Source organism: Aspergillus viridinutans (assembly GCF_018404265.1).
Source record: "Aspergillus viridinutans IFM 47045 DNA, scaffold_7, whole genome shotgun sequence".
Classification (NCBI taxonomy): domain Eukaryota; kingdom Fungi; phylum Ascomycota; class Eurotiomycetes; order Eurotiales; family Aspergillaceae; genus Aspergillus; species Aspergillus viridinutans.
In genome coordinates, this window is record NW_025091223.1 from 1,967,548 (window position 1) to 1,983,399 (window position 15,852).

At 49.4% G+C, this 15,852-nt stretch overlaps 8 protein-coding genes across 8 annotated transcripts; 3 read left to right on the forward strand and 5 right to left on the reverse strand.

Moving 5' to 3' along the window:
• Positions 1–1,253: 1,253 nt before the first annotated feature.
• On the reverse strand, positions 1,254–2,210 carry Aspvir_009101 (uncharacterized protein; the record flags this gene model as incomplete). Its single annotated transcript, XM_043272253.1, has 2 exons — positions 1,254–1,811; positions 1,866–2,210. The coding sequence occupies 2 exons, from the start codon at positions 2,208–2,210 to the stop codon at positions 1,254–1,256; spliced, it is 903 nt and encodes a 300-aa protein (XP_043128188.1).
• Positions 2,211–2,977: 767 nt separating this feature from the next.
• Positions 2,978–5,494, reverse strand: Aspvir_009102 (ferric reductase family protein; the record flags this gene model as incomplete). Its single annotated transcript, XM_043272254.1, has 7 exons — positions 2,978–4,031; positions 4,075–4,196; positions 4,254–4,306; positions 4,354–4,583; positions 4,629–4,925; positions 4,973–5,013; positions 5,063–5,494. The coding sequence occupies 7 exons, from the start codon at positions 5,492–5,494 to the stop codon at positions 2,978–2,980; spliced, it is 2,229 nt and encodes a 742-aa protein (XP_043128189.1).
• Positions 5,495–6,489: 995 nt separating this feature from the next.
• Aspvir_009103 (uncharacterized protein) lies at positions 6,490–7,674 on the forward strand (the record flags this gene model as incomplete). Its single annotated transcript, XM_043272255.1, has 1 exon — positions 6,490–7,674. The coding sequence occupies one exon, from the start codon at positions 6,490–6,492 to the stop codon at positions 7,672–7,674; it is 1,185 nt and encodes a 394-aa protein (XP_043128190.1).
• Positions 7,675–7,787: 113 nt separating this feature from the next.
• Aspvir_009104 (uncharacterized protein) lies at positions 7,788–9,116 on the reverse strand (the record flags this gene model as incomplete). The annotated part of the gene is made up of 1 exon (XM_043272256.1): positions 7,788–9,116. One exon carries the CDS (start codon positions 9,114–9,116, stop codon positions 7,788–7,790), a length of 1,329 nt encoding a protein of 442 aa, XP_043128191.1.
• Positions 9,117–9,824: 708 nt separating this feature from the next.
• On the reverse strand, positions 9,825–10,158 carry Aspvir_009105 (uncharacterized protein; the record flags this gene model as incomplete). The annotated part of the gene is made up of 2 exons (XM_043272257.1): positions 9,825–9,955; positions 10,083–10,158. The coding sequence occupies 2 exons, from the start codon at positions 10,156–10,158 to the stop codon at positions 9,825–9,827; spliced, it is 207 nt and encodes a 68-aa protein (XP_043128192.1).
• Positions 10,159–10,870: 712 nt separating this feature from the next.
• Positions 10,871–11,191, forward strand: Aspvir_009106 (uncharacterized protein; the record flags this gene model as incomplete). The annotated part of the gene is made up of 2 exons (XM_043272258.1): positions 10,871–11,001; positions 11,068–11,191. 2 exons carry the CDS (start codon positions 10,871–10,873, stop codon positions 11,189–11,191), a joined length of 255 nt encoding a protein of 84 aa, XP_043128193.1.
• Positions 11,192–12,003: 812 nt separating this feature from the next.
• Aspvir_009107 (uncharacterized protein) lies at positions 12,004–13,088 on the forward strand (the record flags this gene model as incomplete). Its single annotated transcript, XM_043272259.1, has 3 exons — positions 12,004–12,148; positions 12,263–12,605; positions 12,707–13,088. The coding sequence occupies 3 exons, from the start codon at positions 12,004–12,006 to the stop codon at positions 13,086–13,088; spliced, it is 870 nt and encodes a 289-aa protein (XP_043128194.1).
• Positions 13,089–15,396: 2,308 nt separating this feature from the next.
• Aspvir_009108 (uncharacterized protein) lies at positions 15,397–15,835 on the reverse strand (the record flags this gene model as incomplete). The annotated part of the gene is made up of 2 exons (XM_043272260.1): positions 15,397–15,750; positions 15,788–15,835. The coding sequence occupies 2 exons, from the start codon at positions 15,833–15,835 to the stop codon at positions 15,397–15,399; spliced, it is 402 nt and encodes a 133-aa protein (XP_043128195.1).
• Between the last annotated feature and the right edge of the window lie 17 nt (positions 15,836–15,852).

Here is a 15,852-nt window from a genome sequence, read left to right on the forward strand (position 1 = left end):
CAAAATAGTAAAATGAGTGTTCGTCTCAAGGTCACCGATGTACACCCTGCTTGTCTCATAGAAAAAGCAATAACCTTGGCTTCGGCTAGTGGTACGCCAACTCATCATAAACAACTCCCTGGACGTCAGAGCAATGACAAAGTCAACTCCGTACCTGTTTAGCTTCATGATCGGCAATGCTCACCGTCTTGACCAGTATTATCTCGGCGTATTTTCGTAATTCAGTCTGTACTTCCCGTGCCGTACTCTACTCCATATGACGTGGATCAAAGAGTTCTATCAGCGAGCTCCCCAGTTTGGCTTCAGGTTGGCAACCCTTCACCTCAATCTCAAGCCAAAGGATAAGACGGAGTTGGTCTTTGGGAGGATACAAAGTTAATACGTAGGAAGAAACTTGGAAGAACCCCAGACGCGCGAACTCTATTTGCCAGGATCGACAGAGCTATGTTCGGTTGCCTGGCGGCCATACCCTCAGACCTTAATCTCGTTGCCGCCAGTCTCTAACTTAAAAGAGCTACAAGGGGGTGTCTATTAATGCAATAAATTGCTAGGCTAATGAGAGCAACCCTTTGTAGCTGGGAGAAACAATATGTAGTAGATGTTCAACTTCTATTGTTCTCTTTCTCAGTCATCATAACAGAGCACAAATTTTGACGAACTGTAGTTAGCGTCATGACCATCAGGAAATAGGATGATTCGTCCGATTCAAACAATGCAAGGTCATTAGATTGAGGTCGTTACTGCGTACTGCTGATCTCTATCAACAGCCACCCGGCAGGAAACAAGGCACCTGTCGTACACATAACTTCTGTCGTCTGATTTGTCTTCTTGTCTGACGATCTCTATATGCCCAATTCCGCCGGATGTATTTGCTATCTGCTTCTGTTGAAATGATTGGATAGGACGAGGACCAGCTCATACGAGCGATCATCTCCCTTTGGAAGTTGGCGCTTCATCGACGTACAATGCCGAGCCTGATGGCAACGAAGCTTTCTTTTTCTAAGGAGTATCTAATTGTCAGAGCAATTCAATTTAGTAGGCAGATCCCTCGATGCCATGAGTCTAGCCCAGGTGAACAAAAGTCCAATGCATCGGATGTGTCCAGCTCTGCCATGACTCGGATGAGTCTGCCTATGCCTTGGAAAAGGCCATGTAGATCAGCATACAGACAGTCGCTGCTCGCAATTAGTCTCTTTATGCCTTGCTTCTATTGAACGATAATCATCGACTCCACCATCGCCACTCTCCTACAGCTACGTGGTGAAAGCCCCGGGCCTATTACCCACACCGACAACAGTACTCTCTCCTTCCGCTTCCACTACATTCCGACCTGACAGCTCATGTCTTGTCAGCAGTCCATCAGCTGGTTTCTCCTGCACCTGGCCTCGGGAGATAATCCCCACACCGCTGAAGGGGAACCTCCTCCTCGAAGCCACTCGCCTTCGCCATCCGACGAGGAGAACGGCCAACGCACCAAAGACAGCTACCGATCCCACACCCACACCAATCCCAATTCCTACTTTTGCTCCTGTTGACAGGGATGAATCGCGGGGCTGCGGTGCAGAAACCGGTGTCGATGTCGACGGTATAGAGGCCGCTGTCGTGGCGGAAGGAGACCTCGAGGACGTCGTACTAACAGAGGTAGATACCGCTGTCGACGTCGACGCCAAAAGCCCCACCGCCAGCGTCTGCGCAAGTATGATCGCCTCTGACGTCCCACAGCACGCGGTGTTATTCTGCCCACAGCACCACGTCCTCGAGTCGGGGGTATTCTCGCACGGCGTCAGCGGGAAAGTATGCCCCGGATAGAACTAGCCAATAGCCATCAGTTATGCTGCTGTCATGGATCTGCAGAAGATAATTACCTCGCCCTGAGTGCAGACATTCAAACATCCGTTGGTCGACCAGTCCGTGCTGGTGCACAGAGTCCGCCAGTAGGTGTAGACCATCTGGCCTGTGCTCATCTTTTGCACGATATTCTGGCACAGTCCGTTCTCAAGACAGAAGTCCGCCGTGTAGCCCTTGGAGTCTGGTCCGCCCGGGGAATTGGGGCGGTCGAGTGAGCAGCACATGCCGTTGACGCCTTGGACTCTGTTGCATGGTTGGTAGTTGTCGTCGGCGGTGCCGTTGGGGTAGTAGCAGGTCGAGGAGACGGGGGAAATAGCCAGAGAGAAGAGGGAAAAGGAAATTAATCTCTTGGAGGGTCTCATGATGACGCCTGATGGTTTTGGTTTGATGAGGCGATGGAGAGCATGACAAGGATGGCGGGGGGATTGACGCGTTCGTGGGTATCTATAAAGTGTTGTTTTGTCCTACAAGCCGAATCTTGTGACTGTGAGACCTCTGTGTAACCAGTTGGTCGCGGAAAAGTCCGATGGTATGTACTCGACTCGTAGTCGGGTTTATGCACAAGAACGCCTGATCTAAGAAGGGTTAATGAATTTATCTGCTACTTAGATGATGATAAAGTCGTTCTCATTGTGAGTCGCAACTTTTGATGTTGGTTGGTTGCGTTTCTGAAGTGCCAGGCTGGCTTGGTAGTACCGACTCCTTCAGTATCAGCTGAAATACGGATGACCGGCTGTTCCGGTGTTCAGATGTCTCATAGCTAAGCTCATTCCACGCCTCTTGAGTGATGGCTTATCCATCCCGTAACTACTTAGAGATGATCGACGCGAACCATCGAATCAGTAGCGTCCAGCCAGAGGCAGGTTCGCAGTTCAGCTTGTCAGATTGCATAAGGCTGTGTTTGCTTACTGCATACGCCGGCGGTGATTCGCTTTGGTAGTTACCAACTTCGTGACTGTCTGGATAAGCGATGATTCAATCATCGAATATCTCTCATAGTTTGAGTTGCGTTTCTCCCGAGAGAGGGCGTGTTCCAGACATGTCCAATGTTTCAAGAACGTCTAGTCCATATATGCTCACAATGTATCAGCCACTGATATATGCCCAAGTCTAAGGTACCATTCCGAATTCACCAATCAAAAGCCTCCTCCAGATATCGAAGTGATCGACATCCCCGCCGCATAGCCTGATGCACAGCCGCGCGGGCCTGATCAGCCATCCCGGAAGGCCCGCACACCAACACCACCACAGACGAACTACTAAGCCTCGCTTCTTCCGCATGAGCTGTAATTATCCCCTGTAAGTCGGGTCGTCCGCACATAAATTCCACACCATCCATAATCTCAGCCGGAGACATAGACTCAGAAGTAACATAAAACGAGACACGGAAGACCTCCCTGCCGAGCGCCTGCTTCAACTCTCTTCCCGCAATGTCGCGCATGAGCGCTGGCTGCCGAGCGGTCCAGACGAGATGGATGTCCTGCGTCGAAGTCTCGCCGATTGAAGAGCGGATGATGTGATCCTGGATGTAAGGTATCGCGGCGGCGATCCCAGTCCCGCCTGCGATCAATAGGATGGATTCGTACTTCCAGAGCGGACATTGCTCGCCGTATGGTCCTTCGAGGAGGATGTTTGGCTGGATTCTCCGGGTTGGTGATTGCAAGCATTGATCGCGCAGATGGCGAGTCCATCCGTCATAGGGTCGGATCCAGAAATGCAGTGCCAGTTTGCGCTCTGGTAGGTCGGCTAATTTGTCGATCGAGCCGTAGTCTGAGTTCGAACTGGGAGTGCCGGGAAGAAGAGGAATTTCCGAGACATCGCCGAAATCGCTTTTCATACGGGGACATGGAGCTCGAGGTGCGCCATCTTCATATGACCACGACCCCAGTGTGAATGGATGACTTTCCCACCCCGTGAGCCGAAAGGGTTGGTAAAGAAAGTAGTATTGTCCCGGAGCTGGCTGCAGACCTGGAGCGGGGATCAGCTCCAGGCGAATGATATCAGCCGCCTCGTCATATGTTGCGACGCATTCGGTACATTGGAAACGGCTGTGCGAACCGAGTCCGACATGCAAGTTGCAGTAGACAATCCGAATCAGGCGCAAGACTCGATCGGATATCCAGATGACAACTGCCGGCCAGAGATAGAACCAGTATTCGTGATCTTCAAATATGATGACGTGACTACAACAGTTAGAGACGACATCATCTAGGAAGGTGCACTTACTAGAAACAACCGACAAGAGCGACAGCAGAGAAGAGAATATGAAAGACGAGAAATGTCTCATACGTCCTGCGTCGAAACCAGTCCACCGCAAATGGGGAGATCAATATCATGGCGAGCATAGCCTGTGATAATCAGACCGCTGACCGATTTGAGTTGCTAGAAGAAATGGACTAGCTCACCAGTGTCCCCCATAGAAGATAGGGCTTTTGCATCTTCTTCCAAACATTTCCCGCTGAAGAAAGCATAAGCGATGGTACGCAAGTGGAGAGGACAACCCACCTTGAACGAACAAGACAGTGTAAGATATTGTATGCACAACTGCTTGAAGGGTCGCTATCCAAGCCACATGGCGATGGAAAATGTTGAAAGTCGAATAGCTCCACCCCGTTGCCCAGATCAATATGTTATTCCGGCCTGCGAACAACCATAAAAGAGGTATATTGGCAAAGGAGAGAATCCCCGTGCGATCCGCTACATACCGCAGGAGCTGTGCCGATATTTCGGGCCAGCTGCAGCTGTCAGCGTATGCAGATCAACATCACTAGCGGACTTACTAGATATTGTCTGAAAAGGTTCGATAACCGACGAGGCAGAGTACAATACTCAGAATCCAGAAAAGCAAGACAACGATCGCATGGATGCGTCCTGGGAATGTCCACCAAAGCAGCCGACGTCTGCTCGATGCGAGGGGAACAGGAATAATCAAATTGGTTTGTATCCAGTCATATATCAACAGTACCGGAGTAATAAAAGGCAGCGATCGCGCTCGCTTTGAACAAATCATATGGAGAACAAGTTTGTGCAGAGCTCCGACGGCGATCACAACGGCCCAAAACGCATATCCCAGGTATCTAGTTCATCAGCTCTACCCTAAGACTCCATCAAATCAATGACTTACCCAAATGCATAGTGCGACCAAAGCTCAAATCGCCAGGCATCCTGTTTTGGTAAGCATGTGATACCGTATCAAACACCCTGGCATGCTCACAATTGTCCGGAACACACGACTGTAGTACGATTCGGAGATCAGAATAGGAGTGTCAACGATTTCCTTCTTCGGCAGCTCGCGAAACTCAACCACCCGCATCCGACTGATCACTTCATCCGACAGATTCGCGGCAAACTCCTCCCGGGGAATCAAGTGTACACCGGCGTATTCTCGACACTGGGCTTCAAGGAGTGCGAGACCTGTTTCTCTTTCCGCGTCTGAGCAATATACGGTGGAAGCGGCGTAGATTGATAGCACGCGTAGCCGATTCTGGCATCGTGGCGCCCACAGGCCTTTATTCGGGTGGCCCGAGAAAGAAATATAATCGTATGCTGTGTATACAGCTGTCACACAGCGTTCATTTGGCGGAATGATCTGTGATAGAGCATTTTGCAGGTGCGATAGGAATAGCAGGCAGGTGAGGAATAGCATGACTGGCCATGAGGAACTAAAAGAGGGGAGGAAAAGGAAGTTGGCGGAGGGAGACCGTATGGCATCAGGTTGGACCGCGATCGGAAGTCAGAGTTGACCCACTTGAAGAACTGAGATAGTGGTATCAGTCTGGAGAATGGGGGTGTCACAGGTTAACTCAAGCCCTTTAACAATATTAGCGTCAAATATTCTAGGAAGACATGGCGGGACACATGGATGCACGATGAACGAAGATATCCCAGGGTCCCTAAAATCATGAAATTTATCTAATCTGATCAAAAAGATCAGATAATGAGGTGACTCGATATGATTGGCTGGCACTTTCCAATTTTGTGTAGGTTGACTTCGGAGGGTCGGATGACTGCCTTGTTGCCTTAGATTTCCATTCCTGAGTCACGTCACGTGTCATTGATCATGGCATCTCCATAAGTGTCTGAAGCTTTAGTGGCATTCCTGCAAAATACTATTCCAAAATGTAGTTGTATATCGAAAGGAAGGCACCATCCATCTTTTTGCTACTGTTAACGAGGAAGAATGGATGACTGAGGGGTTTTGCTTGAGCTACCACCTATCCTCTTTGTTGACACGACACGACGCGACGCGGTACGGCAGCAACGCCAATCCCTGATCACTGTAAATCCATCGAATCCATTGCCATCCGTTCAGAGAAGAGCACTCTCCATTTTCTTACTTTTAATAGACGTTCCATCTATTGCATTATTTATTCCAGATGCCTATCTCCTGCATAATGCAGTCAACATCATTCAAGCCTGAGCGGGAATCAATGTTGTGCAGGTAACACAACAGGGTATCCTCGGCGAATGGATTTCAGGTGGAATACGAGCCTCTATCCATAGGTAGCTAATCAACTGGACAAGCCAAGAAATAGGCGTCAGGCTAAAAAAGACTAATCCCGCAGTCTGTCAGTTGATTCCCTTTCAAAAGTCTTCCACATTTCGTCTTTCTGCTTCTGCCACATACGGCAGTACGGAGTAATGCCATGGTTCCCGCCGGCCGGACAATCGACGCAGGACGGCTGGCGCTTCGACATCGTCAGCCTCCTCGCCATCATTGGTGAATCGACACTTGAGCGACACGTTCAGGTCATCACCGCCTCTTCGTATGCCTGGCTCCCGCGCCTCCTCCCAGCCCCGCAGACCGTGCTCAAGACCGAGCGACCGGCTCGACTGCCCTCCATCAAGGACGTCGTCATCACAGGCGTCTATTCCGGACTGCACCTCACAGAACTGAATTTCTTCGCCGATGTGATCCACGATGTCGCCACGCTGCAGCAGTACGAGTTCCGCGTGTACGACATCCACTACGCACAGAAGGAGTCAAAGGAGGCGGAGGAGCTGCGGTCCCGACCGCGAGTCTTGACCGACGGAGTCGCAGAACCAGTCTACATCCCTGTGAAGAGATTCTGCGCTCTCAATGTCGTAATCTGGATCTCCGTGGTCATGACCATCGGTCTCTTCGTCTGGGCTGGTCTCATTCACGACGGGCTCGCAATGATCGCGCTCGTAACCATGTCGCTGTCGAGCAGTCTGGCCTGTCTTTCCTCGGAATGGTACCCCGTCCTCTCGCACCGGCCGACCGACGCCAAGGTCCCGCGGGGTGATATCGTGATTGCGACGCGCCACGGGGCGTTTGTGGTAGTCCGATGCGACGAGGAGATCACGCGGGAGCTATATGGGGGCACGGAGATGTGCCGGTATGTGTTTGGCGATACATGGCATCGGGTGCTGCTGGGGACCAGCACGGTCCTGCTCATGGCATCTGTGATCCTGTTCAATAACTGTGGCTGGACGATGCAGGCGGCCATCGGTGTCGCGTATATCATTCTGAATATCTTGTACTGGGCGGTGCCGTTGATGATGCACCGCAAGTCGACGTGGGATATGAGCCGGTATGAGATCAAGAGGGCTGCACCCAAGGCGCAACCGACGAAGCGAATGCCAAGCTATACGGAGACCCTGTGGTATGCCATCCGTGAAACTGGACGGACAGAGTGGGTTGAAAATAGCAAGCTTGCGCCGTCAACAGAGGCCTGGCGAAAATGGCTGCAGGAGGCTCTGAGGAACTGTTACGACGGGTCCACGTGGGATCCGATAGACGCCAAAGATCGCTTGATGCGGGAGGCCGCAGAGAGTGTGACGGCGGCGACAAAATTAGACTGACACTATGAGCATGACTTCATGATTATCGTATTGTTTCTACCGGGTATATCATAACTTATGTTCCTCTGCACCCTGTAATCATAAGCTCTCGTAAATCGTACAGTGTCATCAAGTCATAAGCGTGGATCAACAATATCTCTCGAAACCATCCAAGGTAGCCTGACAGTATCCAGGATAGACGGATCATCACCGAATCTGCCGCTTTTGATCACATCCTGGACAAACGACAGGTCGCGCTCTTGAATTCCGTCTGCTCCAGGCCGAGGACCGTCAAACACACGCGCCAGAAACCGCAGAAATGCAGACAACGCAGCAACGATACAACTGCGTTCGTTGTTGTGGACATTCCGCATAACTTCGGCGAGCAGACCTGGCGCGTAGTATGGGACAATCGCCACCCCGTCGCCAATGCCATCTACACTGAGCCCATCAACCAGTCGGCGTTTGGTAGACTCTGGTAGAATCTGAAAAGCCTTCTGGAACATCTCAGCCGACTCTGGACTATCGCCTCGGCCCATGCAGAGCAGCCGCAGTAGCGTTCGTTCCTCGGCATTTTCGACAGAAAGTAATGCAAACCCCTTATCGTGAAGAAGTTCGGCCCGGTCCATCAGAATCCGGTCGTAGCATGCGCGCTCAGTCGGAATGTTCCCTCGCATGAACTCTCCAACGACTTCAATAGTGCGCAGATAAGCCCGGCAGACCGACTCGGTCATCATTGCGCATCCCCTTGCATCGCGATGGGCAGCCGCGCCAGCAACATCGAGCAGCGTCACCATCGCTCGCATCTCGTATCCGCATTCAACCTCACTTATTGACCGCAGCACAGAGAGACTCGCTGGCGCGCACTCACCCTGCACCAACTGCGAGAGATTAAGCTTGCTTCCGATCTGCAGGCTCTGCATGATCGTTTCCTTGCCTCGGTGGGGAATACCTGTGAGCGCTGGGATTCGATCTGCTCGCGCAGCATGATAGACTAGCTCGGAATGATTCGCTTCAGCTTCAGCCTCGTCGGCTGTGGCTAGAGTAGAGTCTTTGCCGATATCGTCGATGACGATCGCTACCAGTAATGCGTAGATGTCGTCTGTGTTGCTCAGATTCCGGATGATCAACCCCCGCATACACTTGAACGTCTCTGGCGCCAATTTTCCTTCTGATTGACCGCGCGTGAAAGACTCGTAGTCGTCTGCCAGAATCCACTTGAGCGCCAGCATGCTGATCAGGGTGCGATTGACCTCTGCGAATTCTGCGCCGTAGATCATCGCCGATGGTGTTTTCCCATCCAAGCAACAGGGAGGCGTGCTTGTGCCGGATTCAACCGTAGCACTTGCATTTCGGAGATGAGAGAGCTCTGTTGGGAATGAAGATACAAAAAGGTGAATTGCCTCGGTGTCTGAAAGAGTTAAGAATTTCTCTCGCGCGATGACGTCCCGTAGCGTCGCCATTTGTGGGCGAGAAGCAGATTCAGGGCACCAGAGAAATCGTAGGGTTGATGATACAGACGCTTTTATTCTTCTTAACATTTCTGAATATGCAACCGAATAGATCGGATCATGACGTTTTAAGCAAGAGTGACTGTACCAAAGAATGCCTCGGGCTGCACAGCCGCACCGCCTGATCATCAGCCACTCTGGGTCTGAGCCTCTCTAAAATGTCGACTTCGTATTTCATGGGCGCTTAACTTCTGGATCTCAGCCTCCTTCTCTTCAACAGTCGGTGAGAATCCATGTTGAGAATATTATGAGAGAAGGCTCTGTTGGGTTGTTTTGGCAGCGAAAGGGTCATGATGCGGGAGAGATATATTTTGGCGGGCGACATCCAATACTAAGGTACTAGTAGAGTGTATGTGAACCGTGGCTGGGCTATCTACCATTTCATTTTCTTGACCGTCGAAGCCTGCAAGGCTGACTCGGTAGTTTCAATGACTCCAGTATCAGCTCTCTGCAAGTGCCATCTATTTCTTCTGTAATCGTAGCTGTAGTATCAGAGTGGAAACTGCCATTACATTTTGCTTTGATACTGACGCTAATAGAAACTGGGACGCAGGCTTTGGCATCATACTAAGATACGTGGATCATATTTTGTCTGCACTCGTCTGATTGGACTATTCTGAGTTCTTATTTATCTAGCAGTACAGGAATGTAGATTCAGGTCTATTTGACCTTTTGGAAGCTGGCCCCCTGGCGCTTACTGCCTGCCCTGCCTGTGGTGGAGGTGGTGGTCGTGGTCGCGGTAGAAGTGATGGACAGAGGGACACACACAGGGGCGGGAGGCTGCATTTCCGCTATAATGGGCATGAGTTAGTAGGCTATCCTTGTTCTTAGATGCCAAAGTATTAAAAACTAACCCATCTCTATTGCGGACGACCTCGACTAGGACCGGGGAGCTCAAAATGATCATCACCGACGCACAGACGAATATGGCAAACATGATAATATTGGCGTTAAAATCAACATGGATGCCGCCGATTTCGACGTAGCTGGCCATTTTGACAGAAATGAGGAGAATCCTTGCTTGTGATATGTGAGGTAGAATGATGGAGGAGTTGTTTACAGGAGGAAAGCTCAAGTATGATGATCTAAAATCTATGAATGATGCTACTATTCACTGAACAAGGAATCATTATTTACCTGTTTGGTAAACAATCTTTTGAGAAGGGTTCAGGAAGATGATGTCATAAATATCATTACTCTTTGCTCTGATACTGACTCTAATGAGCAACTAGGATGCAGGATTGGGGCATTCTGTTAACTCAGTGGCCATTCTATGGCCTGTCATGCAACGTGAAGCAGCTCTCCATATAGAAAAGTGTGCATATCAGTAGCAGCTTTAGGATTGTGCGCCTGCTTGTTGCTGTGATTCCATGAATGGTGATGTCCCTAGACTTCAGCTTTACTGCCAGAATGAAAGAGTCCAGCTTGGATCCCCTAATCTAGTGAATGTAGTGATATTATAAGATATCACTACTTCAATGGAATGACTACTAAAGCAGGCAAGGGAATGAATTCTTGTTATCTCCTCTTTCAGTGAATATGTAGTGTGGTTCTTGGAGGACCACTCATATCACTAAAGTATATTATACTTAATTTCCCTCCTGTAAACAACTGCAATCACCTCATACCAAGTCCATTATCACATTCAGCCAAATTAACCATACCATACTCTCCAAAGTCCTCTTCAATATAAGCAGTCGTCCAAAATGGCCAATTCCTCAGAAGTTTGGCTTACGTTTGACGCCACGACCTTTGCAGTTGCTCTATGCGGCTGCGTTTTACTCCTCGCTGTTATGAGATCAGCCGTTCTCAAGGAGATTCTTCGCCATTGGCACCTGTAAGTGGTTCCGAGTGCCTTGGCTGTCTAAGAATGAGGAAAATTACTAACTCATGCCTATTGCAGTAGTACTTTGCCCATCTGCCCCCGTTGCGGTGGCCACGTGCATGCCCCCAGAGGCTCCTTCTCGTCCGCCACCACCTCCCACGAGGGACACTTTGAGAATGCTGGGGAGGACAAACGGGAATAAGCCTTTAATGGTATCCTGTATCTTAGTTTAGGCCTTCCATAAAATATATGATGCAGGCACTTATGTCTTGTTCACGTTCTGTAGTGCCTTATAAGGTAAGGTAATAATGAGAACCCAATAACAGAAGGGAAACCCATGTCGATAAGCTACAATACTATGGGCAATCCTCTAAACACTACATACTGCATGAGAGAGGGAGTAATAAGACTGCATTTGGTTTCCTCCATATTTTGAATCAATATACATACATATGAACCATGGTTTGCTCATTGCCTTGTTGGCCTTGAGAGCAGAAAGTATCACATCAGTATTGGTCGTTGACCATACACAACGTATACCTGTCATTGGTAAAATCATCCGGTTATCGCCAAAATTCATCCGATTTTCAGACGAGGAACAACTTCTCAACTGCACTTGCTGTAGTTGTATACTTGTTTAAAGCCCTCAAACAAAGTTGATAACTGGCAAAAAATTGGCAGAACTAAAGGAGTCTCGTACAATTATCTCAGTTCATTCTTACTATGCACTCATCTTGACTCTATTCACTCTTGATCGCTGAAAGTTGTTTATTCACCCACCTACTACAAACAGAAGTAGACAGCCTCATCTCCTTCCACTTTCCTTCTTCCACTTTCCTTCTTCCACTTTCCTTCTTCCACTTTCCTTCTTCCACTCTCTTTCCACTCTCCATCTTCCACTTCCTCTAAGTACACAGTCTTCCAGAACCCTTTTCCAACTCTCACCATGACGAGCAAACGATGACCCGCAATTTGCGTTTAACTTTGCCGACATACCAGATGACACCAAGAAAGATGAAGGGCCCAAGGTCAAAAAAGGTCGAATGCACCAAGAAGGAAGTCCAAGCTATCCTTGACCTCCAAGACAAGGAAGAGTGGCTGGTGTGGCTGAGATCCGACATGGTACAACCATGGTGGCAAAGGCGCACGGTATGCTGGAGTACACCAGTGGTGGCCGAAATAGTCCACCATCGATTGGGGTTAGTTCTGATACTGACTACCTTGACTGTGTCTAAGAAGAACAGGAACAGTCACTAACTCATGCCTATTGCAGTCGTATGTGCCCTAATGGCACACCTCCTCCTCCTCCACCACCACCACAAACTTTTCCAATGGCGCCACGGGCCAACAAGGCCCTCCAGGCCCTCCGCCATCACCAGCGGGTCCGGCAAGCTCCCCTACAGCCATCCCCCTGCCAGCAAGCCCCCCTCCGCTGCATCTTCCTCCCCCTGGTATGCCGGGGAAATTCTCGCCTCCTCATTTAGCGGGCAAGAGCCCATCGCCTCCGGGCTCGCCGCTTCGGGCTTCGGCTCAAAGCTCATACGGGCTCCATCAAGGATCCCAAGGCGTAGGGCCGTGTGGCAGAGCCCAAGCAGCAAGGGCTATCTACTTCCAAAGTAGGGCCCGGGGTTTTCTTTTCTTTTTTCTCTCTTTTTTTGGTTTTCTTTTTGGTGGGTGGGAGGGGGCTTTCTCCTGTATGATTATAGACCAAAAATAGTCCAAAGGACTGGAAGCTTTACTTGACACATTGCAACCAGGGTTGCAACTGTGTTGGCACTGCCAACAACACTGGTCCCACCGATCCTCCTCCCTCCACCACTGCCGCCACCAATCCCGCCACCATGCATGCCACGAAGGCCCGGGCCGGGCCGAAAGAGGCAACAAGCCCGGCCCCGGACAAACGAGTTTCTACGGCCAGTGCCGCCAGCAAGTCCAGCTCAAGCAGCGGCGGCGGTGGGTTTCGGCGCACCATAAGAACCACTGCGAGGCTGCAGTCCCCCCCCGGCCTTCGACACCGACCTGGGCACAGCCCAGCCGGCCGTGATTCGGCCCCCAATGATGGTTGGGACGGCCAGAAAGGGGCGATTCTGCCCGTTTGACAAGGGTCTTTTTTTTTTTTTTTCCTTTTTTCTTTTGTTTTGTTTTTCTCATTTTTGCGCTTCGGCGTCAGGCACATAGGCCGGATGGGCGGGAGGGTGCGCTAGTCGCACAGACCTGTGTTGCCTCATGTACTACTTAGTACAATAAGAATCTTGTTTTACCACACCTTGTAGAATTTCTTTACCCCTTGTCCATTGTAGCAGGCATCAGAACAGAGCCGCAGGATGCCTTGCAGATCATAAGTCATATGAATGTCGTTGGGATAACCTTGCGTTCATTAGAAGACAATTCTTCCTTTGATAGTGGTGCAAACTCACCTGTCTATCGGAACTCATCTATGATAGATTTCGTGCTAGTTACTATTCTTGGGAGCTCGGTAGACGGGCAATATTCTGTCGATGCAGGACCAGGCTTTGAGCGTTCCGAATCGACATGGAAGGACTCATAGTAATAGGAGGCGTATGCGCTCAGCAACTGAATGTATGCCTATCTTTATGGCTATGTCCGGGGCTTATTGGGAATCATATCATGACAAGGCTTGTAAGGGTTGATCACATCCGGACACATTGGACTTTTGTTTACCTGGAAGGACATTCGTAGTCAATGATGGCGGCTCTAGACTCATGCCTTGAGGCATCTGTCTACTAACTTGAACTAATTACTCCTCGGGAAAAGAAAGCCGCATTTCTATTAGGCTCGGCATTGTATGCCTATGAAGCGCCATACTCCAAATGGAGATAATTGCTTGTATGAGCCGGTCATTGTTCTATTCAGCAATATTTGAACATATAAACAAACATAGAAACAGATTAGAATGCAAGTCCAAGAGCAATCCTAGCAGAACGGCGCTACATTCTTGATCGAAGAGGAAGTATGGTACCAGCATTTGCTTTGACGACTGAACGAGGAAGTTGAAAGCTTTGACGAGTAATGTATGTAAGGGATGATGGACAAACATGGGAGCAACGTAGCTAGCCTAAGATCATAATTCAAACTCATAACACAACATAATGTAGTGCGAGATGTCTGTCTGTGATTTAAACGAGAATCACTCGTGTCTCCCCGAATGTCACTGTCTTGGGCCCTGTCTTGGGCCGAGACCGACAGTACAGGCTTGCCTGGTTGATCAGCCGAGGTATTCTGGATGCTGAACTCGTCATGTAGACTGATTTCAAGATAGAGGCCCTGGGACGACCTATGTTCATTTGCTGCTTTCCCCGGGCTGAGGAATGCAAGGATGTTGCAGCTGTTAAGTTAGAAGCTGTAGAGCGCACTGGACTCGGGATACGGCTGGAAAATGGACGCGTCTTCTTTTTATGCCTGGAACGCCTCGAATGGCTGCTGCGATGTCTAGAGCTCTCCGTCGACGAAGACGGAGGATTTTCCACTTCGCTGTAGTCCTGATACGTATTCGAATATTCACTCGAACGGCTGGTGCGATGTCCAGAGCTCTCAGTTGTCGAGGCCGGAGGATTTGTGACTTGGCTGTCGGTCTGGCAGCGGCTGTTGTAGTAACGGTTGCAGTAGCAGCGGTAGCCGTTATTATAGTAGTAGTTATTCACTGCCGGCGGATTTGTGCTGTAGGCCACAAGATCTGGCATGCGTCCCGACTTAGCGGCGGCATTGTACCTACAAAGATGAGTTACTTGTTATCCTGGTGATCCATATTCGATGTACTTCTCGTGAAGTGCTACATACCTTCGTGTATCTAGGATCCCGTATATTACCAAAAGTATCATTGGTACGAATATACAAGCCAATAATATGAAGAATATGAAGAGAGAATCCATGGTGATTTTAATGTGAATGCCACGAGTCGGATGAGGTCGTTACTCGTTCGACTTGGGAGTGATTGGAGACCTCTGTAGGCACAACCGAGGAAGAAATGTATTAACAAAAGGGACAAAGTTGTAGTCTGTAGATTAACTTGATACTCGACAACAGAGAGTAGATGGCTTGGCTGATTGAGTGATCTGGAGGAAGGTAGACGAAGTAGGTTGTATATGTTGCCTGTGGTCCACAACAAATCATGACGTATTTTGCAGCCCTCCAAGCCATTGATCGGAACCAGAATAGGCAGCTTTAGGTGAAAATTGAAAAGCTGGGGGTGTTTCTGTGTTTTGGTTGTTCTGCAACTATTTTTAGATTTCAGTTTCTCTGCCCTTAAGCATCTGCCTATCGCCTAGGGCCTAACGGTGTTGTATAAAATCGATATTTTATATGAAGTATATGATAATCATCATTAAACTAATCTAGATCAAAAATTTCCTTTCGATATTTCTACGGTTGAATGAGTGGTGGTGATAATCATTTTTCGACTCTGCTGAATCGATTTGGCTTCCGTAAAGCTTCCTCTGGCTCTGCAGCTTCGTGCGTGATCTCAATAGTCGTTTCCTGGTATACTCCGTGGGCCATATTGCCGAGCTCCATTTCGCCTTTCGACACAATATCTTCCGTTGAGTCGCCTCGGTCATCAAGCACCGTATCGTTGATACTTTGCAAGTCACGGCGGAGGCGAGATTTGACCCGAGACTTCTTGCTGTGGTGCTGACGTGCGTGTTGTACAGAGTCGAGCCGTGCGTGGTAACGGCCCGACGTGCTGACCTCGGTGTCCAGTATAGTTGTTACTGTCGTTGTAGAAGTGTGCTTTTGTACCGAAAACTATGATAGAAATGATTATTCCCCTCTATTCTTGTACCTCAGCTTTCATGAGCGTGTTCAACCACAGGATCAAATCAAATTCCATCATGGCATTCTCCAAAA